The sequence below is a fragment of the Balaenoptera acutorostrata genome, chromosome X, assembly GCF_949987535.1.
Source record: "Balaenoptera acutorostrata chromosome X, mBalAcu1.1, whole genome shotgun sequence".
Classification (NCBI taxonomy): Eukaryota; Metazoa; Chordata; class Mammalia; order Artiodactyla; family Balaenopteridae; genus Balaenoptera; species Balaenoptera acutorostrata.
The window spans coordinates 44040955-44066070 of NC_080085.1; the positions used below are offsets into that span (position 1 = coordinate 44040955).

At 40.5% G+C, this 25116-nt stretch overlaps 1 protein-coding gene across 5 annotated transcripts in view; it reads right to left on the bottom strand.

The window, feature by feature from the left end:
• SHROOM4 (shroom family member 4) overlaps positions 1-25116 on the bottom strand; it is a 214810-nt gene that overhangs the window by 12850 nt on the left and 176844 nt on the right. For all 5 annotated transcript variants that reach the window (XM_057538371.1, XM_057538370.1, XM_057538372.1 and 2 more), the window contains one exon: positions 2723-3529. In XM_057538371.1, coding sequence (XP_057394354.1) covers positions 2723-3529 — 807 coding nt within the window. The remainder of the gene's footprint in view (positions 1-2722; positions 3530-25116) is intronic.

A 25116-nucleotide genomic window follows, 5' to 3' on the forward strand; every position in this document is an offset into this window, starting at 1 on the left:
TTGAAAGAAAGTACTGAAAGAAAGCACAGAATTTTTTTTAAAAAAAGGATGTGGCTATCTGTCAATTATATCTCAATAAAACTGGAGAAAAATTTTGAAAAAGGATGTGCTAATTAGAGACTCAGTTCCCTAGCAGACATGGCCCTGTACTATATTATAGTGTATCATATCAGGCACTGTGTTCTAGGGCTCCTTTCCTCATACTCTCCATTAATAGGGCAGAGGTTATAGGAGATCCATGAGAACATAATTTGACCTTGATAATGAACTTTGTTGCAAAAATAAGATTCCTTCTCCAGAGCACTGAGAGAAAATGCATAGAGTCCATAAAGCAAACTATACCTGTAACTGAATCAGAGTTATCAGATTTAACCAATGCTCAATAATTTCACTCACCTGCTTCTACATGTATCCTGACATTTTGTAACTAAAGAGTATGTGGGTTACAGAGAGACTCTAGTTTAACATGGCTGAAATTAGGATGTCTTTTTTTTTTTTTGCATTTTAGATTCAAAATATTACACATCTACTTGCCCTTAACACTACTTTCCCTTACAAAACCTTAAAGGCACTTCCTGCTGGGTAGAACCCTGTGCTCTCTGAGGGTCTGGAATAGGATCTTCTTGAGGAGCCCAGAGATCCTGGGGTGATGTAGTTGGCACAGTGAGCCAGACTATCTGGGTTCTGGCTACCTGTGATCTTCTGCAACTTAATTTATATCCCTGTGCCTCACTTTTCTCATCTAAAAACTGTAGGAAACTAATGGTATCTATTTCATAGGCTTGTTGTAAAGATTAAATCAGTCAATACACAAATGTGCTTAGAACAATACTTGGCACATAGTAAAGAGGCAAAAAATATTAGCTATGTCGGGAATGATGTTTTTCCTTAAATCTCCATCACTCAAAGAAGCATCTATAATTGATTTTTTGCAGCCACAAGCCAGGCTTGTGTGCAAACAAATGTTTCCCCTTGCATCCCATAGTCATTAAGAAAAAAAAAAATCTGTGGAACAAGTTACAAGATCTCTAGTAATAGCAATTTCCTTCTCTCTGGACAAGGTGCCAAGATGAATGGAGGTACATAAAGAAGGAAGGACTAGGAGGCTGAAAGGGGTAAGCCTGGGGCCTGTAACTACTACCTCTGGTACACATTGCCTTCTAGGGGGCAGGAGGTCTAAGTAAAGGCCTGGCTACTGCAGGAATCAGATCTCCCTGAGAGAGGCTGCCTAGGATGGCAAAAGAAGCATGGATTTTGGAGTAAGATCTGGCTTTGAGTCTTTTCTGTGTAATTCTGAGTTAGGTAGTCCCTTATTTTACTCAGCTTTAGTTTCCGCATCTGTCAAATGGGGATAATAATGGCCCATAGGGCCGTTGGGAGAATTCAATGAAATAATAGATATGAAATGACTAGCAGTGTCTGACACATATCAAATGCTTAATACGTGATCATTCATTCATTTATTCATTCTTTCTTCAGAAATAGTAAGTGCCTACTATGTGCTAGGTTGCCTCCCCTTCTCTCTGCTGTGATAGGTAACAATCCACAGTCACTTTCCACAAATGTTTTCTAATTACAATAAGAATACTCCCCAGCTAGATGGGCAGCTTGAGAAGCAGCCACTAGGGATCTGACAAGAAATTCTCATAGTGTCTGGGAGCCAGGCCCTATAAGTGCTGTGCCTGTGGCACCTTAGGCTGGAAAACTTGTCAACTAGCTCCAGATAGCCAAGTAATGGATTTGTCCGTCAGTAAAAGACACAATAACAAGGTACTTCTAATAGCAACAAGTCTCAGACAAGTTCCTTCTGTGAAGGTATTTAAAGAAAGCACTGAAAGGATAGACACCTGCCCCTCATCCCCATCCCCAGCAGACAGTGGGTGGAGCTCTCTACAGGAGGATTGGCAGAGCCGAAAGCCAAAGCTCTTTTGTTTTGGAGCAAAGAGGACAACCACACATTGTGGGGCACACCAATGAGCATTGGCACAGTGAAGGGAACAGTTCTGTGGCCAGAGTACACTCCTTCTTCGGCCTCTCTGCCCAGACAGCTGACCCTGTCAACTACCACTTTTGGTACTACCATTTGCCCACTGAAGCAAATGCAAAGAGGCAGAGGAAACAAGGGTGGGGGTGATGGAGAAAGTGGAGGATGAAAAGAATGCCTTTGGCTGTTGTAAGGAATGGTCAGGGCATAAAGCATCCAACCCCAGGAACACCTTTGATGCTGGGGGTGGGGGAAGAGTTTAGAAGCTCAGACAGATCCTAGAGCAGAGGCAGGTCAGGTTGTGAGCTGGCCTCTTGTTCTAGAGAGCAAGCAGCAGAAAAGGCAGAAAAGGACCTGAGCCAGGCTTCTGGAAAAGGCCACAAGGCAATAAGGGTTTAATGCCTTATTGCTCAGGGGCCAGAAACTGATGCATACCTTAAAGACAAACTAGAAAAAAATAAATATAGTACCTTGATAGTGATATTTAGGGATAAGAACATCAATGACATTTACTGAGTACCTACTATGTGCTAAATATGGGGCTATGTCTTTTACGTGGGTTATCCTCATATTCACAACAACCATGTATCATCATGCCCATTTTCCAGGTGAGAAAACTGAGGCTGGAAGTAGTTTAATTGACCAGCCCAAGGTCACGCAGCTGGCAAATGGTGAAGGTGGAATTCAAACTCATGCTGCCACCTCTTCAGGGACCTAACATCTTTCATAAGCACTTACTTGGGGGAATCAGTGGTCTCCTGCTCTGATGTTCTCCAAAGCCCACCAATGCCATAATAGCAAGGGGGCAGAGCCTTCTCAGCTTGAGATCCCAAATGGCCCCTTACTGGAGGCAGGAAATCGCTGGAATGGAGAGCAAAAGACTCTTGCTCTGCTGGAAGGCTTTGTGAGCTCTGCCTTGAAGCCTCCAGGTGGCCAAAGCCCAGCGGTTGGGGCTGCTCCAGGACCTCCTCAGGATTGAGGGCACTGGAACCAGTGGTTTCTGAACTGAAATACTGGGGTGGCAACTCTTCCTCCTCCCCCTCCTCCTCCTCCTCCACCCCCTCTTCCTCTTCTTCCTCTTCCTCCTCCTCTTCCTCCTCCTCTGGCTGCTGCTTTTGCTGCTTCTGCTGCTGTTGCTGCTGCTGCTGGGCTGCACGAAAGAGCCTGTACTTCTCCCAGTTGGGAGGAGGAGGGCGAGGAGGAGGAAAGGCCTTCTTCCTGGCACCCAGAGGATCTGGCTGGATCTCATCAACTTTGGTAAAGAGCTCCTTCCTATGCTGCCCCCAGGCCCGGGAGCTCTGAGGATCCAAGCTGATGTGGCTCTCTGAGAAGGCCCGGCTGCGCAGTGGGCGGGGCATGGAGGCTAGGGAGCTCTCCTCTTCATAAACGGAGGTTTCCTCTGGTTTTTTTGAGGAGTGCTTGAAGTCTCCAAGGAGGTCAAGAGAAGAGATTGCTCGGTAGCTTGACAAGTCCAGTGCTGGGTTCTCAAAGCAAGGATGGAAGGGGGTTGCCCATGAAAAGCTAGCCTTGGAATGAGCCATTTCCCTGCAAAACAGCAGATAAAGGTTGTATAAAGCAAGCACGTTGCAGATGGTCCCATAATTTTGGATAACATCATTTACATAAAATTTAAAATGGCCACAACACAATATAATATCGGTAGTAAGTGTAGTAATAATAATATATGATATAGAATATTGATAGCTAACACTGAGTGCATACTAAGTGCCAGACACTGTTTTAAGTGCTTTCCATGTCTTAACTTATTTAATGCTCACAATAACCCTAGGAAGTAGCTATTATTATTGTCCTGATTTTATAGCTGGGGAAACTGAGGCATGGGCAGGTTAAGTCATTGCTCAGGGTCATAAAGCTGGTAAGTGGCAGAGCTAGGATTTGAACATGGAGAGTCTAGCTCCAAAGTCTGGATATACACACCACCCCACTCAGATTGAATGTGCTGTGTTCTGGGGCTTGCAAGTGTGGTTATCTTGCTACATCTGTTGTTTTTGTTTTGTTTTTAATTATGAAACATTTCAAATGTTTAAAAACATACAGAGATTGTTATAATAAATATTCATGTTCCCACCTACTGCCCACAATTAGCACATTTTAATACTTTACCATCTATGCTTCATGAATTTCTAAAATAATAATATCCTTTGTTTCACTCCCCACTTCTATTCCCCTGCTGCCTCTCTACATGCAAGCTATATCATGAATTTGGCATGTATACTTTCTGTCCATGTTCTTATACTTGTACCAAAAAACATCGAGCAGGCCATTCACAAATATCTGCTGTTTTGGATTTAAAATATATCCTTCTAATGCAATTCCAATCAGAATTCTCACCAGGACTTTTTAACTTTTTATAGAATTTTTGTGTTAACTTGCAAAATAAAGCAGGATATGGTAGTCCCCATTTGTCCGCTGTTTCACTTTCCAAGGTTTCAGCTACCTGTAGTCAACCACAGTCCAAAAAATAGTAAATGAAAAATTCCCGAAATAAACAATTCGTAAGTTTTAAAGTGCACACTATTCTGAGTAGTGTGATGAAATCTCCCGCCATCCTGCTCCATCCTGCCCAGGACTTAAATCATCCCTTTGTCCAGCGGATCCCACCCATTAGTCACTTAGTAGCTGTCTAGGTTATCAGATGGACTGTCACAGTGTCACAGTGCTTGTGTTCAAGTAACCCTTAGTTTACTTAATACTGGCCCCAAGGCCTAAGAGTAGAGATGCTGGCAATTTAGATCTGCCAAAGAGAAGCCGTAAAGTGCTTCCTTTAAGTGAAAAGGTGAACGTTCTTGACTTAATAAGGAAAGGGAAAAAATCATATGCTGAGGTTGCTAAGATCTATGGTAAGAACGAATCTTCTATCCATCAAATCATGAAGAAGGAAAAAGAAATTCGTGCCTGCTGTCATACCTCAAACTGCAAAAGTTACAGCCAGAGTGCATGATATGGGCTCAGGTAAGATGGAAAGGCATTAAATTTGTGGATGGAAGACATGAACAGAAAGCATGTTCCCACTGACAGCAACGTGTTGCGCCAGAAAACATGGAGCCTATACGAAGACTTCAGCAAGGGATCCCCTGAAACAAGTGACTTCAGCCATTTACTCCAAGTAAGGGATGGTTACAAAGATTTAGGAATAGGTTCGGACTGAACAACAGGAAAGTTACTGGAAAGGCTGCATCTGTCAATGAAGAAGCCACTGCCACGTTTCTGGCAGAGTTGAGGAAGTTGATCAAGGAGAGAGACAGAATTCATATAACTTTTATTATAGTATATTGTTATAATGTTCTATTATATTATTAGTTATTACTGTTAATCTCTTACTCTACCTAATTCACAAATTAAACTTTATCATCGGTATGTATGTATTTTAAAAAAAACATAGTATATATAGGGTTCAGTACTATCTGTGGTTTCAGGCATCCACTGGGGGTCTTGGAATATATCTCCCACAGATACATGGGGACTACTGTATAATAAAAAACATATTTTGCTACAGAAGAAATGGGGGGTAAGTAAGGCATAAAACATAATATAAAGCAATTATAATTAAAACTGTTTTACTGACTAATAGAACATAATTGAAAGTCCAGAAACATATCAAACTACTTCTTATAAAAATGTCATATATAATTCACCTTCCATAACAAGAAGATAAAGATTATTTAATAGATATTTTTGAGACAATTGCAGAGCAGTGTTATTTGGAGCTGCACCATATATTATATACCAAAATAAATTTCAGATTCAAGAGTTAAGAGTGTGTGTGTGTGTGTGTGTGTGTATAAAATTTTAATATGTGTTATATGTGTATATATGTGTATATATATTATATACTTATAAGAAAAAACTGGGCTTCCCTGGTGGCGCAGTGGTTGGGAGTCTGCCTGCTAATGCGGGGGGCGCGGGTTCGGGCCCTGGTCTGGGAGGATCCCGCGTGCCGCGGAGCGGCTGGGCCCGTGAGCCACAGTTGCTGGGCCTGCGCGTCTGGAGCCTGTGCCCCGCGACGGGGGGGGCCGCGGTGGAGAGGGGCCCGCGCACCGCGATGAAGAGCGGTCCCCGCACCGCGATGAAGAGTGGCCCCCGCTTGCCGCGGCTGGAGAGAGCCCTCGCACGAACCGAAGACCCAACACAGCCAAAAATAATAAATAAATAAATAAATAAATAAATAAATAAATAAGAAAATCCTTTAAAAAAAAAATCCTTATAAAAAAAAAAAAAAAAGAAAAAACTATCAGAAAACTTAAAAACTATGACTTGTGAGGTGAAATAAGACTCTCATCTCGTAAGTAATAGAAAAGTATATGCAAGGAAAACAAGTCCAGGTTTATTTAAATATGTATAAAAAGTTAAACTTCTGTATAATAAAGAGGGACCAAAGCAAAGGACATCTCTTTAATCTCTGAGTTTAAAGAGTTAAGCCCTCTAAGCCAGAAGATCTGGTTTCCTGCTGTAGTCTGTGAGCAATCAGCATCATGCTAAGTACTGCCTAGTGACAGGAAATTCCAGCAGTTCAATTAAATCATCAGACAGAATATCCATTCAGTAGTCACGTTGAAGACTGAGAATATTTCCTCAAAAAATAATAATACACATAATGGTGGCCCAGGTCAGATAGAATGGAAAGCAAAATCTCCTTCATTCCCCTCATCTGCAGTCCCCATCCTGGCTAGCTCATCCCTCATGTGGATCAGAAATTCATAGCCACACATCCCCATTCTCTTCTCATTTGGACCTTAGCCCACCTATAGCTCCTTAAGATTATAATAATCCCTTGTGTACAAACTGTTCCACCTGGCATTTCCCCCCTCAGGAAACAAACAAACAAGGTGGTGAGTGGGAAGTAATAGGATGATAAATGCTATCAGGCAGAGAGGCCTTTCCTGACCACCTTATCTAAAGTAGAGACAACTTATCCTTAATTATCATTTTTCTATTTTGCCTTTCTCAGAGCATACATCCCCACAAGGGCAGAGATCTTGCGTGTCTCATTCATCTGGTACCTACTGCCTGGCACACAGGACGCATTCAATAAATATTTAATAACTGAGCTAATTCCCAAAAAAACCCCAAGGACCATGATACTCATATCATAAAAAAAGTTGAATTAAAGGCAAAAAGCAATAAACAAGACAAAGAAGGGCACTATAATATTAATGATTAGAAAACACAATTAAGATCTAATTACCCTGAATCTTTATGTACCAAATAACATAGCATCAAAATTCATAAAGCAAATATATAGAAAATGCAAAGGTAGAAAAAGCAGAAACAAAATATAAGACCTTTTCAGCTGATGACAATACTGTATCTAGTCACAATACAATAACACTAGAAATTAATAGCAAAATGAAAAACAAATACTTTTAGCACACAGAAAATAAAAGGGAGAAAATATCCCCCACTCTAAGTCAAAGAGGAGATCTAATCTAAAATTGTAGACTACCTAGAAAATAACAACAATGAAAATATCAGAAGCAAGAGGATGTGGTTGATTAAAGCAATGGTTAAAGGAAAATTGATAGTCTTAAATACTTATATTAATACATAAAAACAAATTAAAATAAATGAATTATGCTTTCAACAAAAGAAGTTAAGAGCCACAAAAATAGACCTAAGCAAAGCAGAAATAAAACTAATGGCAGGGCTTCCCTGGTGGCGCAGTGGTTGAGAATCTGCCTGCTAATGCAGGGGACACGGGTTCGAGCCCTGGTCTGGGAAGATCCCACATGCCACGGAGCAGCTGGGCCCGTGAGCCACAATTGCTGAGCCTGCGCGTCTGGAGCCTGTGCCCCGCGACGGGAGGGGCCGCGATAGAGAAAGGCCCGCGCACCGCGATGAAGAGCGGTCCCCGCACCGCGATGAAGAGTGGCCCCCGCTTGCCGCAACTGGAGAAAGCCCTCTCACGAACCGAAGACCCAACACAGCCAAAAATAAATAAATAAAATAAATAAATAAATAAATAAAAATAAGAAAATCCTTTAAAAAAAAAAAAAAAGAAAACAGGAGAGAAAAAGTTAAAAAAAAAAAACTAATGGCAGAAGTTAATACACTAGAAAACAAATGATAGAACTAATAATTAAAGCCAAAAGCTTTCTTCAAAAGAAAATATAAAACCATAAAACAGATAAACCACTTGCTAATCTAATTAAAAACCCTAAATGCACAAAATTAGAAATGGAGAAATAACCACAGTTGCAAAGTAAATGAAAAGAGTAAGAGAACACTTTGCTCTACTCTATGAAAACAGATTTGAAAACTTAGTTTTCTAGGAAAAAATAATTACCAAAACTAATTGCAGAAGAACGAGAATATCTAAACCACCAGTTATCATAGGAAAAAATTTGATAAATTTGACCAAAAAAACAGCACACTCCCATGGTCTTGTGTTAATTCCACCAACCTTCAAGGAACAGACAACCTCAATGTTATTTACGCTTTCTAGATTCTGGAATCTAGAGAATAGGGGGAGAAGAAAAGAATCCTGCATAACATCAATACCAAAACCCAGCAACTAGAACATACATAAAGGAAAACCAGAGACCATTCTCATCGAAGAATACTAATGCAAAACTCACTGTTTTTGGCATTTAAAAACATAAATATTAGAACATTAGTAGATATAAGTAATTTATTAATAAACTACCAACACATATTAAAGGTGAATGCTCAAAAAAATTCTTTCTGAGAAGGGTGCGGGATCCAAAAAGTTGGAAACCATTGGTCTGAGGCAGTTGTTCCTAATCGAAGTGGCTCTTAATTTGGAATTACCTGAAGATGTTGTTTAAAATGCAAATTCCTCAGCTCCACTTCTATCAATAGAAATTGAGATTTAGTACCTCTGTGGTGGAGCCCAGGAATCTACATTTTAAACAATTTCCCCAAGGGATTCTAATACCAGTGATTCAGGGATCATACTATGGAAACAAAGGTCCAGGGTGAAAAAGATGGGAGTGTTGTGGTTTGGAGGGAGAGGTTTGGGGATAGAGTTATTTGTTCCAGTTAGGTTGGTTTCCAATCTGCACAGTATGTGTCCCACCCCTCAGCACACACATTCCTACCTTCTGTCCTTGCCTCTCCTGTTCTTCCCCACCTTCATCTCTAATCTAGATCTTATGAGATGCAGGTGGTGAAAGCAACGTCTCCAAAGCCTCAAGTTGGGCCAATGTCCTGCAGCTGTGGTGAGAAAAACCCTGCTCCATGAGAGTCATCAAATTTACCACTCTTTCCTTGCCAGGGCACAGGGAAGGCAACAGAGCAGAGCGCAAAGAACACAGTGTTAGAAAGACTTGGGTCTGAATTTCAGTAAAATTTAAAAATCTGCCTCCAGAGCCAAAAGCTGCATGACCTTGAGGAAAGTATTTAATTTACCTCAGTTTCAGTAAAATGTCTATCTTAACAAAGCTTCTGTGAGGATTAACCATATAAAATAAAAAGGACCTAGCAATGATGCTGGGTACATGGAAAAGTGATTAATAAATGACAGAACTATGCTTATTATTAGAGTGAAGTCCTTACTCAGGGCCACTGCATATGGTTGTGCAAACTGTGCAGTGTACAGCCTTCACTGCTGTATGCTTCAGCCCTGCTCCTTGTTCCCATCAAGGGAGTTGAACTGCACTGTCCCCTGGTTAATGTTCAGCCCTGCTCAATAGCCAAGAAACCAAGAGACCTGGGGTCCCAGCTCAGCTACATGGCTGCCGAGCCAGGAGGTCCTAGATAACCAAGGATTTTAATCTTAGGCTCATTCACTCACTCTTCTCATCTACTAAAAGGGAGAGAGAATAAAAAGCAAGTTTAGGCTTAAAAGCAGTGTGACAATCAACAAGACTAGATATTCTATGTTGTCTTGTTTAGGTACTAATCACTTATGTCAGCGTTACAGAATTTACCTCTAAGTAGCCAACTCCAGAACCAGTTGGAAGAAAAGAGCACACCCTTCTAGGGACATTCAGTACCCTGATTTATGGCACTGTGACACTATCCTGAGGCACTAGGCTCTAGCAAGGCAACCTGGAAATTGCTATTCTCTGCATCAATCCTAATTTCAAAAGCACTGCTCTCCCACCGACACAGCTTGTGTAAGGGCAGCCTGAACCTTGCAGAGTCATTTACATCAGGGGAGCAGAACTAGGCAAGACTCCAGAAAAGGGGAAGAACTGCCCTCGATGGGACCAGCTGGGCCCATGTGTGTACAAGTCATCCAAGCTGTCATTCAATATTACACTGTGCAAGGTGACCAGATCTCAGGGGAGCAAAACCCGTAGCCCTTGCTTTCCAGGCACTAATAGCTGAAGCAGACTGGTGAATGGGAGGCTTCCATTGAAGTGTGTCAGGCTCAAGCCAAGGATATTGGTCTCTAGAGGCCCTAGTTTCAACGGGCTCAAGCCTCCTATATGCACAGAAATTTAAATCTACAACTCTTCTTTGGGATGAAGTAAGGATTCTTCTCTAGAGTGGAGGTTAAGGAGCTAAATTAAGGGAAAAGAACTATGGTTTCTTACTTCTTACTTACTATGTGTCACGCACTGTTGTAGGCACTTTCATGTAGGTATTTCTATTAATCTTCACACCAGCTCATTGAAGTAATTACCATTATTGCCAGTTTGCAGGTGAGGATCCTGAGGCTTAGAGAGGGTCATTAATTTTCCCAGCTAGTAAGAAGTAGTAGTGTCCAGACTAGAACTTGCCTTATCTGGCTCCAAGGGAAATCCCACTGAAGCAAGGACTCCTGAGTTAAGGCAAAAGGTACTTGCACTACATTCATCCCCAAGGTGTTCTCAAAGACTTTAGCTCCTTGCTGAAGAGAGGGGAGGAAGCATGAAAGCTAAGACTGAGAAAGGGCTTTGTTGACACCAGCAAGGAGCCTACATCTCAAAAACAAAAGCAAATCGTGTGCCAAGTCCTGGGCTGTTCTTCTCTTTTCCTCTTGGCACAGGTTGCCTGTTCTTCTGATGAATAGATTTTCCCCTTTTGTTACAATCTTTTTGGGGGGGGGAGGGGCTCATAGTAATTGAAAATGAAAACCAGTATTTTCAGAGACTGAAAAATCTCCTCCCGCCTCCTCCTTAGGCCTTTTGAAGTTTTCTTGTTTGGAATTTTTATTTTTAACCTCACCACAATAGCTTGGCATTCCAGGATCTCAGCAGCAAGAGTGCACAGTCCCAGCCCCTCTCCCCTTCCCCTTTCCTCGGCAGCCAAAAGATAAGACTGCTCCAAGAGAAACAGCCACTCCCAGCTTATTGCTGAAGGAAATATTTGCAAGATCCAGGAAGTGAGATACAAGGAGGCTACACAGGGAGGGGAGAAGGGCCCAGAGAGCTTGTTGTTGCCACCCTTCTCCGTCTCTGGGGCCACAGAACTTCAAGCAAGGAACAATTAGTCTGGCAACAGCAAAATACAAGTGGCAGGACTCACTCTGAGCCTTCTACAGCCCCCAGGAGCCTGCTGCAAAGTGTCCTTTGAAGAGATCAGAGAAGTCCTTGCTATATTGGGGCTGTCCTGGGTGAAGCTTAGATTCCTCTCTCCAATGACTCCAACTTGGAGTTTCCAAGAAGGTCTTCCCATTACTCCTCTGAACCCTGCATAGTGTCACAGACATGGTGCTAAGGGATGGTAATGACCACTCTTGTTTACTCAGAGTCCACCATGTGTCAGGCACAGCACTGGACAGTTAACAGACTCCATCTCGTTTCACCCTGAAGACAATCTTCCAGCCTGAGTATTCTCTTGCCCACGTTAGAAATGAGACTCAGGGAGGTTAAACAACTGAGGGAACATAAAGAGAATAAGCAGCCAGGAGGAGTTACAACTAAGGTCCATCTGACTCTAATGCCCATGCTTTTACCAGCACAACATGCTGCCTCTTCAGCATTCTCATAACCTTCTCAAGAGATTTAATAAAAGACATTTTAGGGGCACGTAACACATTGTGGAGGGGCCTGGAGGGTTTGATATCCATGAGAACAATTTAATGGAGGATCAGGCTGGCCGAGGTTATTGAGGCTCTATTCTCTAATAGGCAGTGGTTCTGAAACTTGAACATGCATCAGAATCACCTGGAAGGCTTATTAAAACACAGTTGGCTTAGTCCTACCCCCAGAATTTCTAATTTGTTAGGTCTGGGGCAGGGTGGAGAATTTTTATTTCTAACAATTCCCAGGATGATGATGGTATTGCTGGTCCCAGATCACACTTTGAGACCCACTGCTCTAAACAGTCATTATCTACCAGGTTCCCAACTCATCAGGGTATCTTAAGAGGTATAAAGCCATTAAAAAAAAAAACTCTCAAGGACTTCCCTGGTGGTACAGTGGTTAAGGATCCACCTGCCAATGCAGGGGATACGGGTTCGAGCCCTGGTCCGGGAAGATCCCACATGCCGCAGAGCAACTAAGCCCACGCACCACGACTACTGGGCCTGCGTTCTAGAGCCCATGAGCCACAACTACTGAGCCCATGTGCTGCAACTACTGGAGCCTGCGTGCCTAGAGCTCGTGCTCTGCAACAAGGGAAGCCACCGCAATGAGAAGAATGAGAAGCCCATGCACCGCAAGGAAGAGTAGCCCCCGCTCACTGCAACTAGAGAAAGCCCATGCACAGCAACAAAGACCCAATGCAGCCAAAAAAAAAAAAAAAAACTCTCAAAACGAAATGCATTTTAATGAACTATATACATACCACCCATGTAACAAGTGCAATGAAGATTTACAAAATAAAATAATGGGAGGTCCATAAAGCTCTGGGAATCCTGATGCTATTTAATGAAATTCGGTGCCCCACCATCATTAAACAATGGATGTGCCAGAGGAAGAGAGCAATTTTTGTATATTTGAGTCCTCATATATACCAGATGTTAATGTACTAAATTTCGAAGACCTAAAATACAGTGGAATAGACTTAATACCAAAGTTATAAAGAACATGATTTTATCTCAGTTTAAAAGGCATTCTGGGTGCTCAATTATGAATGACAATTATTATCATAGAGTAGTTCTTTGGCATGCACGTATTTAACATTTGAGGTTTTAACCCTTTGAGAGTAGCCCTAAAGATCCATGAAGTGTAATAGCTGGTCATTTTGCAAAGGGTATGAATTTGACTTGCAAGGCCTCACAATACTGGTTTGTAGGGCAAGTCACCAAGCAAAGGAGGGAGCCTAGTCAACCACTTGGCATTCCCATCTCAATGTGGCTTGATAGGTCTCTATTTGTTAACAAGGTACATAGGTGTGCAGTAACCATGGTAGAGAGAATATGTGCTTCTCTGTGAATAATGGCACTGAAATGCAAACTATTTGCAAACTAGTGCCGATGATGGAAGTGAAGAGAAATGTAACGGTCTTGAGAAAGTAATGGTTCTGAGTCAGATAATAAAATGTTCATTAGTGGGGGTGGAGAGGTTCTCTGTTGTAGTAATGGTAACAAATTTGAAGATTCACAAATGTCTGGTGATGCACCCCCTCAGAAGTGTCAAGTTCTCACAGATTTAGATAAGCAGAAGTGCCGGTTGATGGAGAATTCTAGCAAAACAAATTCTAGCTAACAGAGAGATCAAGCATGTCTGGTAAGTAACACTGTCTGTCATTGGTATGGGGATTTTTCTAAAGCCCTTGATCTTTAACTTTGCAGGCCTAAATCAAACCAATGTGGGCTGCCTCTTCTTCAGATTTTCTTTTTTATTATGAATTCCAGCAACTTGACATGTACCCAAAGAACACCATGTGCATTCAACTCCAACTATTTACATTTTACCAGATGCCTTTCTGAATCTTCTTTGTGCAAGGCTACTATCAGATTCAACATGTGAGTTTAGAATTTATCCTTTTTTGTTGTTAATATTATTACAAATACCCATTTCTGTGTAAGACCCAATATTTGTATAACTGTCACTGTTAATGGCTATATTCTATTCCATCATGATGATATATTAGATTGGTAAATATTTTCCATGATTATAAATAGCACTACTTTAAATATCTTTAAAAAATTACTTTTTCCTTTTTAGGTTATTTCCTTGGGGGTATGCTGGATCAAGGAGTATGTACAAACAGTTTTGCAACTCTTGTCACATATTTCTAGACTGTCTTTTAGGAAAACTGAACCAATTTATACTGCTCCCCAAAACACATACTGTTTCCTTAAGTCTTGTCAAGATAGGGTTTTGTAATTTCTATTTATAATTTCCATTAATTGTTGATAATTTAATAAGCAGGTTGTGATACCTTGATGTTGTTTTTATTTGCACTTCTTTAATTGGTAGAGAGGTTGTACTTTTCCAGGAAGTGATTTTACTGCCTTTATTTCCTCATGTGTAAATTGGCTGTTCATTTTCCTTGTCCTTTTGTGAAGCTGAATTTGAAAGCCGACCTTCTACATCTGTATCCATTCTTTATATTTTTCGGACAGTCAACTGTTATCTGTGATGCTGACCCCAGACATTTTCCTCATTCTGCTATTTAGCTTTTTATTACATTTTGTTGTACAAAGGTTTCTTCCCCCAACTTTTAAATATTTGAAACCATCCATCTTTTCTTTGATGATATCCTCCGTTTAACAGGCACAAATTTATCTTCCATCCATAGCTGGAATGAATATGCTGTTCCATTGGTCTGCTTTCTGAAATTTACTACAGAGTATTGTATGCACTGTGGCTCTAAGTTAATTATTCTCCATATTGATACCTACAGTTCCCAACATTTATTGAAGACAGATGATTGCTTTCCGCAGTTCACGGTTGCATCCAGTGTGCTCTATAGTCTTACTATCTGTTCCTAGAATCTCTCTTTTTTATTTAATTTCACTGTTTGACTTTTTATCAACCCACTATCATATGGTTTTAATGACTGTCACTTTATGACAGACTTTAAAATCTGATAGGGTAAGTCTACCACCATTACCTTTTTTTTTAACATCTTTATTAGAGTATAATTGCTTTACAATGGTGTGTTAGTTTCTGCTGTATAACAAAGTGAATCAGCTGTACATAAACATATATCCCCATATCTCCTCCCTCTTGCGTCTCCCTCCCACCCTCCCTATCCCACCCCTCTAGGTGGACACAAAGCACCGAGCTGATATCCCTGTGCTATGTGGCTGCTTCCCACTAGCTATCTATTTTACATTTGGTAGCGTATATATGTCCATGCCACTCTCTCACTTAGTCCCAGCTTGCCCTTCCTCCTCCCCGTGTCCTCAAGTCCATTCTCTACGTCTGGGTCTTTATACCTGTCCTGCTCCTAGGTTCTTCAGAACCATTTTTTTTTTTTTTAGATTCCATATATAAGTGTTAGCATACGGTATTTGTTTTTCTCCTTCTGACTTACTTCACTGTGTATGAGAGTCTCTAGGTCCATCCACCTCACTACAAATAACTCAATTTTGTTTGTTTTTATGGCTGAGTAATATTCCACTGTATATATGTGTCACATCTTCTTTATCCATTCATCTGTCAATGGACACTTAGATTGCTTCCATGTCCTGGCTATTGTAAATAGAGCTGCAATGAACATTGTGGTATGTGACTCTTTTTGAATGATGGTTTTCCCAGGGTATATGCCCAGTAGTGGGATTGCTGGGTCATATGGTAGTTCTATTTTTAGTTTTTTAAGGAACCTCCATACTGTTCTCCATAGTGGCTGTATCAATTTACATTCCCACCAACAGTGCAAGAGGGTTCGCTTTTCTCCATACCCTCTCCAGCATTTGTTGTTTGTAGATTTTCTGATGATGCCCATTCTAACTGGTGTGAGGTGATACCTCATTGTAGTTTTGGTTTGCATTTCTCTAATAATTAGTGATGTTAAGCAGGTTTTCATGTGCCTCTTGGCCATCTGTATGTCTTCTTTGGAGAAATGTCTGTTTAGGTCTTCTGCCTATTTTTGGATTGGGTTGTTTGTTTTTTTTAATATTGAGCTGCATGAGCTGTTTATATATTTTGGAGATTAATCCTTTGTCCGTTGATTCGTTTGCTAATATTTTCTCCCATTCTGAGGGTTGTCTTTTCATTTTGTTTGTAGTTTCCTTTGCTGTGCAAAAGCTTTTAAGTTTCATTAGGTCCCATTTGTTTATTTTTGTTTTTATTTCCATTACTCTAGGAGGTGGGTCAAAAAGGATCTTGCTGTGATGTATGTCATAGAGTGTTCTGCCTATGTTTTCCTCTAAGAGTTGTACAGTGTCTGGCCTTACATTTAGGTCCTTAATCCATTTTGAGTTTATTTTTGTGTATGGTGTTAGCGAGTGTTCTCATTTCATTCTTTTACATGTAGCTGTCCAGTTTTCCCAGCACAACTTATTGAAGAGACTGTCTTTTCTCCATTGTATATCCTTGCCTCCTCTGTCATAGATTAGTTGACCATAGGTGCGTGGGTTTATCTCTGGGCTTTCTATCCTGTTACATTGATCTATGTTTCTGTTTTTGTGCCAGTACCATATTGTCTTGATTACTGTAGCTTTGTAGTATAGGCTGAAGTCAGGGAGTCTAGTTCCTCCAGCTCCGTTTGTTTCCCTCAAGACTGCTTTGGCTATTCGGGGTCTTTTGTGTCTCCATACAAATTTTAAGATTTTTTGTTCCAGTTCTGTAAAAAAAATGCCATTGGTAATTTGGTAGGGATTGCATTGAATCTGTAGATTGCTTTGGGTCATATAGTCATCTTCACAATGTTGATTCTTCCAATCCAAGAACATGGTATATCTCTCTATCTGTTGGTATCATCTTTAATTTCTTTCATCAGTGTCTTATAGTTTTCTGCATACAGGTCTTTTGTCTCCCTAGGTAGGTTTATTCCTAGGTATTTTATTCTTTTTGTTGCAATGGTAAATGGGAGTGTTTCCTTAATTTCTCTTTCAGATTTCTCATCATTAGTGTATAGGAATGCAAGAGATTTCTGTGTATTAATTTTATATCCTGCTACTTTACCAAATTCATTGATTAGCTCTAGTAGTTTTCTGGTAGCATCTTTGGGATTCTGTATGTATCGTATCATGTCATCTGCAAACAGTGACAGTTTTACTTCTTCTTTTCCGATTTGGATTCCTTTTTTCTTTTTCTTCTCTGATTGCTGTGGCTAAAACTTCCAAAGCTATGTTGAATAATAGTGGTGAGAGTGGGCAACCTTGTCTTGTTCCTGATCTTAGTGGAAATTGTTTCAGTTTTTCAGCATTGAGAACGATGTTGGCTGAACCACCATTACCTTTTTAAATAAATGTATTCTTTGGTCTTCCTGCCCACTTATTCTTTCAGATAAATTTCACGGTGAATTTGATAAGTTCTACAAAGTATACCACAGTGACTCTAATTGGTAGTGCATTACATCTATATATTATTAACTTAGGGAGTATTGTAATCATTACTATATTAGTCTTCCCAAATTGAAGCAGAGTATAGCTATGCATTTCTTCATGTCTTTATTTCTCCCATTAGTTTTATAATTTTCCTTGAATAGGTTTTGTGTACCCAGGATTAAATTAATATCCAAGTATTTAAATTCACTTTGTCACACTCTTTGACAAATCCTTTCATGCCTCTGAAGGTTGCATTCTTCTTAGCTGGTAAAGCCTTCCTGAAAAGTGTACTATTTCTAATAAAATGAGATTCAATTCTGAATTATCCGTTTTCTTTTACTCAATTGGCAAATAGGAAATGTGTACTGGATATTCCACACTCTGCTCATGATGTGGTATGATAAAAAGAAGGAAGAGAGCCCTAGGCTGCGAACTGAAAAACCTGGGTAGTAGCCTAGTTTTGTCACGTACTTGCTGTATAATCCCAGAAGTAATGGGCTCTGGAGTCAGATGCCTGTTTGACCTTGGGCAAGTGACTTTAATCTATCTGTGAGTATGTTTCCTCATCTGTAAAACTGGGTCAATAAATGGTAACTATTTCATAGGGTCATGATTAGTAATAAATAAATTAATTCATGTGAAATGCTTAGAGCAGTGCCTGACACCCAGTAAACACTTAATAAATGTTAGTTATTATACCTTTTGTTGTTGTTGTTGTTAATAATAGTATAATAATACCTTTCCTGAGTCTCAGCTTCCTTATCAGTCAAATGGGAAAAATAAGGCTTCACAGAGTTTCTGTGAGGATTAACTCTGGTCATATATATATATAAATATAAATACTCTACACATTCTAAAGGTCTGTGCAAAGTAGAAAAATGGAAACTATCGCAGGAGGCAATTATAAGTATGGAAAACCAAATGAGATAATCTAGAAAATAATTTCTTTGGGCTTTTAAATGCTTCACATTTATGTAGCTTTTTCTCCCAGCAGATCTACTCACCAGTGTTTTTCTCCCTCCTGCTGATATCAAAATGCGTTTGCATTCTCTGCATGCAAACTAAATAACTGTGGAGGGAGACAACCAAGAGTGTAACTACCTGGAATTAAAATTCGTAGCAGGCTTCCAGGCAGAGAGTGGCTCAAGAATATACATTTGATTTTCCCACCTACACCCATCATTCCAGTTGTGACAGAAATGACGTAAGAAATGTTAAAAATGTGTGTGTAGTGGGAGGAAGGTGAGCAGAAGCTCCATCAGGATTTCTCCTCTTTAAATGTCATCTCTGCCCTTGACCTTTCCTAGGCCTTCTCATCTTCCTTGAGATCATAAACTATGATCTGCTGCCTCCATATTCAGCATAAATATTCTTTCCCTTTCCTTTGACCTCTCCTTTCTGTTTTTAAACTTAAACCAGTTTCCCAAATCCTGATCAAACCATCACTTAAACCAGAGGTTCTCATATTTAGCTTGCATCAGAATTGCCTGAAGCGCTTCTTAAAACACATATCTCTGGGCCATGTCCCAGTTTCTGAATCAGTAGGTCTGGGTGGGGTCCAATAATTTGCATTTCTACTTCAGTTCTTAGGTGATACTGAGGTAGCTGGTCCTAGGACCACATTTTGAGAACCACTAACTTAAACCTTACCTCCCTCTCTAACTACCACCCCATTTCTCCCCTTCCTTTTCCTAGCCAACTTCTTTTTAAACATTTTAAAATGTATAAATGTCTTTTCAAGCACTCTTCTTTTAAATCCTTTTCCAAATCACACAGTAACACATAATCATTGTATTAAAATTAATGAAAAGAAACTGAAACCCTCCTACTTTGCTGGTGGAAGTGTAAAACGGTACAGCTACTTTGGAAAACAGTTAGGCAGTTCCTTAAAAAGTTAACAGAGTTATCATATGGCCCAGAAATTCTACTCCTAAATATATACCCAAGAGAATTGAAAACATATGTCCACATAGAAATTTGTATGTGAATGGTCATAGCAGCATTATTCACAAAAAAAGTAGAAACAACCCAAATGTCCATTAATGGATGAATGGATAAATAAAATGTGGTATGTCCATACAATGGAATATTACTTGGCAAAAAATGGAATGAAATACTGATATATGCTACAACAAAGATGAACTGCTAAAGCTTGCTAAGTAAAAGAAGCCAGACACAAAAGCCCACATATTGTATGATTCCATTTATATGAAAGGTACAGAATAGGCAAATCCATAGAGACAGAAAGTAGATTAGTGGTTGCTTGAGGCTGAGTGTGGAATAGAGAGTGACTGGAAATGAGCAAAAGGGATCTTTTTAGGGAGACGGACATGTTCTAAAATTGGATTGTGGTGATGATTGCATAGCATGCAAATTTACCAAAACTCACTTAAAAGGTAAATTTAGGATGTGTAAAACTGTGTGCATTTCTTCTCTATGCATCCCCTTTACAGACCATCATGCCATCTACTTTCTATGCCCACCATTTTACTAAGTTTGCTTTCTCGAAGGTCACTTGTGCGTCCAAACCGTCAAAGCCAATATCAGTCCTCTCCTTATCGTCTGTGATGGTACACTGGCATACTTCTCCTTCTTACCACTCCAGATGCTTGCCCCTTCAATCCCCTTTGCTGGCTATTCTTCTTCATCCTACCCCCGCTGGCTGGGTGATCAACAGGGCTCCTCAAAAGCATCCCCTTGTCTTCCTCACTAACTTTAAATTCAACATATCCCAACTCAAACTTATTATCTCCACCACACCAGGTCCCCTTGTCACCTGCCCCCACTACATCAATAATTTTCTCTTTCTAAAGTCACTGGGGCAGAAAATTATTTTTGGCTTAACTCCTTTCATTCCCAAGTTCTTTCTACTTTTCTCTCAAAAGTTGTCACGTATTTGTGAGCAAATTATCTGAACCAACAATTCATATGGGAATCAATGCAAATATTAAATAAATACATGAAAAATGTTCAAACCAGAATAATCAAAGTAAGCAAATTAAAATTATAATATGTACCATTTATACCTATTGCATTAGAAAAAGAAAACTTTCCATGATGGCAAATTTTAGGGGAAACTGGTATTCTCATATATTGTTAATGGCAGAGTAAAACACCTCCAGGGAAAGCAGTTTGGTGAAATATATCAAGAACAATAAGAATGCTAATTTTCTTTCAACAATTAATCCCAACTCTGTATAATTGTTTTTAATGAGATAATTCAAAATGAGAAAAAGGTTATAGCTGCTCAAGATTTTTCAGCAGCATTACTTTATAATAGCAAGAAATTGGAAACAACCTAATTATCCACCAATTTGGGAATGATTAAGCAAATTAGGGCACATTAAGCTGGTGAAATATTATACAGCCATTAAAATTTATAACTATTGAGGAAGCCTTTATAGCAACAGGAAAAATTGTTCACCAAGTAATGCTTAGTGGGGAATAAAGAAGCAGGACACACAAAATCACATCTACATAGTTATTATAATCATGACCCCCCCCACACCCGCAAATCTCTACACCTATAGATAAAGGCTGGCAGGGAAATGAAAACAATCAGGGTGTTAGGGTGGTAAGAGTAAGGATACTTTTTCTATGGTTCTGAAGAACCTAGGGGCAGGACAGGAATAAAGACGCAGATGTAGAGAATGGACTTGAGGACACGGGAAGGGGGAAGGGTAAGCTGGGACAAAGTGAGAGAGTGGCATGGATTTACATATATTACCAAATGTAAAATAGATAGATAGCTAGTGGGAAGCAGCCGCATAGCACAGGGAGATCAGCTCGGTGCTTTGTGACCACCTAGAGGGGTGGGATAGGGAGGGTGGGAGGGAGGGAGACGCAAGAGGCAAGAGATATGGGGATATATGTATATGTATAGCTGATTCACTTTGTTACACAGCAGAAACTAACACAACATTGTAAAGCAATTATACTCCAATAAAGATGTTAAAAAAAAGATACTTTTTCTTCTGTTTTTAATTTCCTGTAATATTGCCTTTGCAATAAACATTTCCCCCAAAATATCCACATATTTATCTATCCCTTCTGTTACATTCCCATTGCACCCCCACCTTCCCAATCCAAGGCCACACTCATTCATGCCTGGATCACTGCCCCTAATTGGTCTCTTTTCAACCCATCTAGACTGCAAATGCTGCCAAATTATCTAAAGTGCCATATTTACCATGTCACTTACCTGATCAATAACCTTCAATTGCTTCCATATTTGCCATCCTACCTAGTTTTCAAGGCCTAACTATCCTGGTGCAATACTTCACTCTTTACCCTTTTTCTCTACTGTTACTGTTGCTGCTGCTGCTCCTCTTCCTCCTCCTCCTTTATTACAACTAACATTTACTGAGGGTTTATGGTGCCAGATTTTGTCCTAAATGCTTTACATATATTAACTCAATTATTCCACACAACAGTCACAGGAGGTAAGCACTCTTACCCCATTTCACAAATAAGGAAACCAATGGGGTGGGGTGAAAGAGAGGAGCTGCGCGGGGGGCGGGGGGAGAGAAAGCCACCTGCCAAATTCACACAGCTAGAGCACAGAAGAACCTGGATTTGAACCCAGGCAGACTGACTTCAAGGCCAGAACTTTTTTTTTTATTGAAGTACAGTTGATTTACAATGTTGTGCCAATCTCTGCTGTACAGCAAACTGACTCAATTATGCACATATATACATTCTTTTTTTATATTCTTTTCCATTATGGTTTATCCCATGAGACTGGGTATAGTTCCCTTTGCTATACAGTAGGACCTTGTTTATCCATTCTAAATGTAATAGTTTGCATCTACCAACCCCAAACTCCCACTCCATCCCTCTCCCTCCTCACCTCCCCCTTGGCAAACACAAGTCTGTTCTCTATGTCTTTGAGTCTGTTTTTGTTTTGTAGAGAGGTTCATTTGTGCCGTATTTTAGATTCCACATATAAGTGATATAATATGGTATTTGTCTTTCTCTGTCTGACTTACTTCACTTAGTATGATAATCTCTAGTTGCATCCATGTTGCTGCAAATGGCATTATTTCATTCTTTTTTATGGCTGAGTAGTATTCCATTGTATATATATACCACATCTTCTTTATCCATTCATCTGTTGATGGACACTTAGGCTGTTTCCATGTTTTGGCTATTGTGAAGAGTGCTGCTATAAACATAGGGGCGCATGTATCCTTTTGAATTATAGTTTTGTCCGGATATATTCCCAGGAGTGGGATTCCTGAATCATATGGTAATTCTATTTTTAGTTTTCTGAGAAACCTCCATACTGTTCTCCATAGTGCCTGTACCAACTTACATTCCCACCAACAGTGTAGGAGGGTTCCCTTTTCTCCACACCCTCTCCAGCATTTGTTATTTGTAGACTTTTTAATGATAAGGCCAGAACTCTTAACAACCAGCAGGGTTTATTCCTCCAATACAGCCTGCTTAGTTTCCCCTCTGGGCCTTTCCTCCTGTAGGCCCCAGCCTTTAGTTTTCTTACCCTCCAGTGAACTTAAATAGGGCACAATGATACTTATCATGTGTTGGCCCCTTACCATGTGCCAGGCTTTTCTTGTTTAAACCATGTATTTGACACTTTTTCATCTTATAGCAACTAGCCTGAGTTGAAAACCTGGCTTGTCCCTTTAGTATCTGTGAGACCTTGAGTATGTTACTTAGCTCCTCTGAACCTCAGATTCTTTATCTGAGTCATCAGTTCTCAAAGTGTGATCCCAGGACCAGCTGCATCAGCATCACCTGGGGAGCTTGTTAGACATACACATTTTGAGCCCCACTCCACACCTACTGGATCACACTCCCTGGGGGCGGGGTGGGAGCTACCATGTATCTGGGATTTTTTTTTTTTAACAAGCCCTCCAGGTATTTCTAATGCACATTCAAGTTCAAGAATCACTGTCCTAGTTATAATAATGCCTTCCTGACAGTTTGGGGGAAGATAAAACAGGATATGTGTAACTTAGCTAGTGGCACATAGGTTGTTTTGCAAGTGGTAATTTATTATTACTGCTACTTAACTTTGTGTGGATTAGTCTTCCTTGCTCAAGCTGGGGATGGGCAGGCATTATGCTTCCTGATGCTCTTCCTCTAATATTTCCCTGCTTGCCTAGAAACAGGCAGTACATATACTAGGTTTTAAATAAAGTCCTCTTCCTTGACTGGCTGATTAGTAAGACAGCCATTTTGGAGAAGCACCATAGCATAGTATAGTGTCTCTGAAGCTAGACTACCTGGGTCTAGTCAACTTACTAGCGGTGGGACTTTAGGCAACTGAATTTATCTATCTGTGTTTCACTTTCTTCTCTCGGTCAAATGAAGAAACTAACGGTACCTACCCCTTAAGGTTATGGTGGTAAATAAATATTTGTAAAGCGCTTTGAATGGTGCCTAGAATAGAGTACCGTGCTCAAGAAATGTTAGTTGGCATTATTATTTTTGTGTCATTTCACCTATTCAGTGGTGGAGGAGGCTCTGTTTCTTCATTTGGCAAGCAAATGACAAATACATCTTGAGCAACTTCTCTGTGTCAGGCACCGTGCTAGGCATGGAGAATACATCCATGACCAAGGTGTGGTCTCCTTTCTTGACAGTCTCAGTCTATTAGGGGAAACTGAGCAGACCCACTAGACTGAGATGATTTCTCCAAGAACAGTGGGGAATCAAGGCCAGCCATAGAATCCCACAGTATCCCCACCCAGGCCTTAGGTTCCTGAGACATGATACTGAGGGGTCCATTTGAAGGGTTTCCTTAGGGATCCTAATTGAAGCAGTTATAATGGAAAAAGCATGAACTTTGGGGCCAGACAAACCTGGGTCTGAGTCCTGGCTCCATCACTTACTAGCTGTGCGACCTCAACTAAGTTATATAACCTCTCTGGACCTCATCTATAAAATAGGTAGTAAAATTAACTCTTGTGGAGAATAAATGAGATTATGGGTATAAAAAGATCCAACCCAGTGACTGACACTTAGTGATCAGTAAATGTTGGCTTCCTCTCTTTCCATTGCCAACTAGAAAACCGATAGGTTTCCCAGACTTTGGAGTCAAAAGAAAGCCCAAATTATTCCTGACTATACCACCAAATCACAGGGGATAATATAGGCCCCTGGAAAGAACCCTGGGCTTTTCAGAGGTCAGGGGATCCAGATTCTAGCCCTCTCCCTAGGTGCCCCCACAGAGGCACAGCTAAGAGCCATCTGCCCTGTCCCTCCTTTATTCCTGGAGTTTGAGTTAAAGAATCAATATAATTTATGGGCCTCTTGTCCTGGAGAAGAACTGGCTGAAAGAGTATATCAAACAATTTCACAAAAGAGGGGTTCCAACCAGACTGATGGAGAGCAACCTGGAGGAGGGAACTGTCTCCTCCGCATGGTCACCTATGACAGGTGGGCTCACGTCTTTGGAGCATAAGTGCCAGGTGCCATGTTCCCCACATCACAGGAACAGATTCTCCACTCTGGGCATTCTTTTTTCCTTAAGGGCTCTGCAGAAGCAACTCTTTCCCCTCTAGCCCAAGCCATACATACCATTTGTAAAAATGTCCCTGACTTCTTTTAGGAATTCTACCCTATTGTTAGCATGATCTGCCTTGGGTTTTTAATGAACAGACCTTAAGCTCTCAACAAGCCCTATAAAAAGAAAGGTGGCAGAACCCAAGAAACGCTCTGAGGCAAAGGCACAGCAGTAGCTGGACAGTCTTACCTCCTCTCTGGCCCCTCCAACCACCCAGTGGCTGCTGGGAAGGCAAGCATAGTTTATGCCTTCCATCTGTGTTTTAGCATGGTCTGGTCCCCATGTCCTTGTGCCTGGGCACCT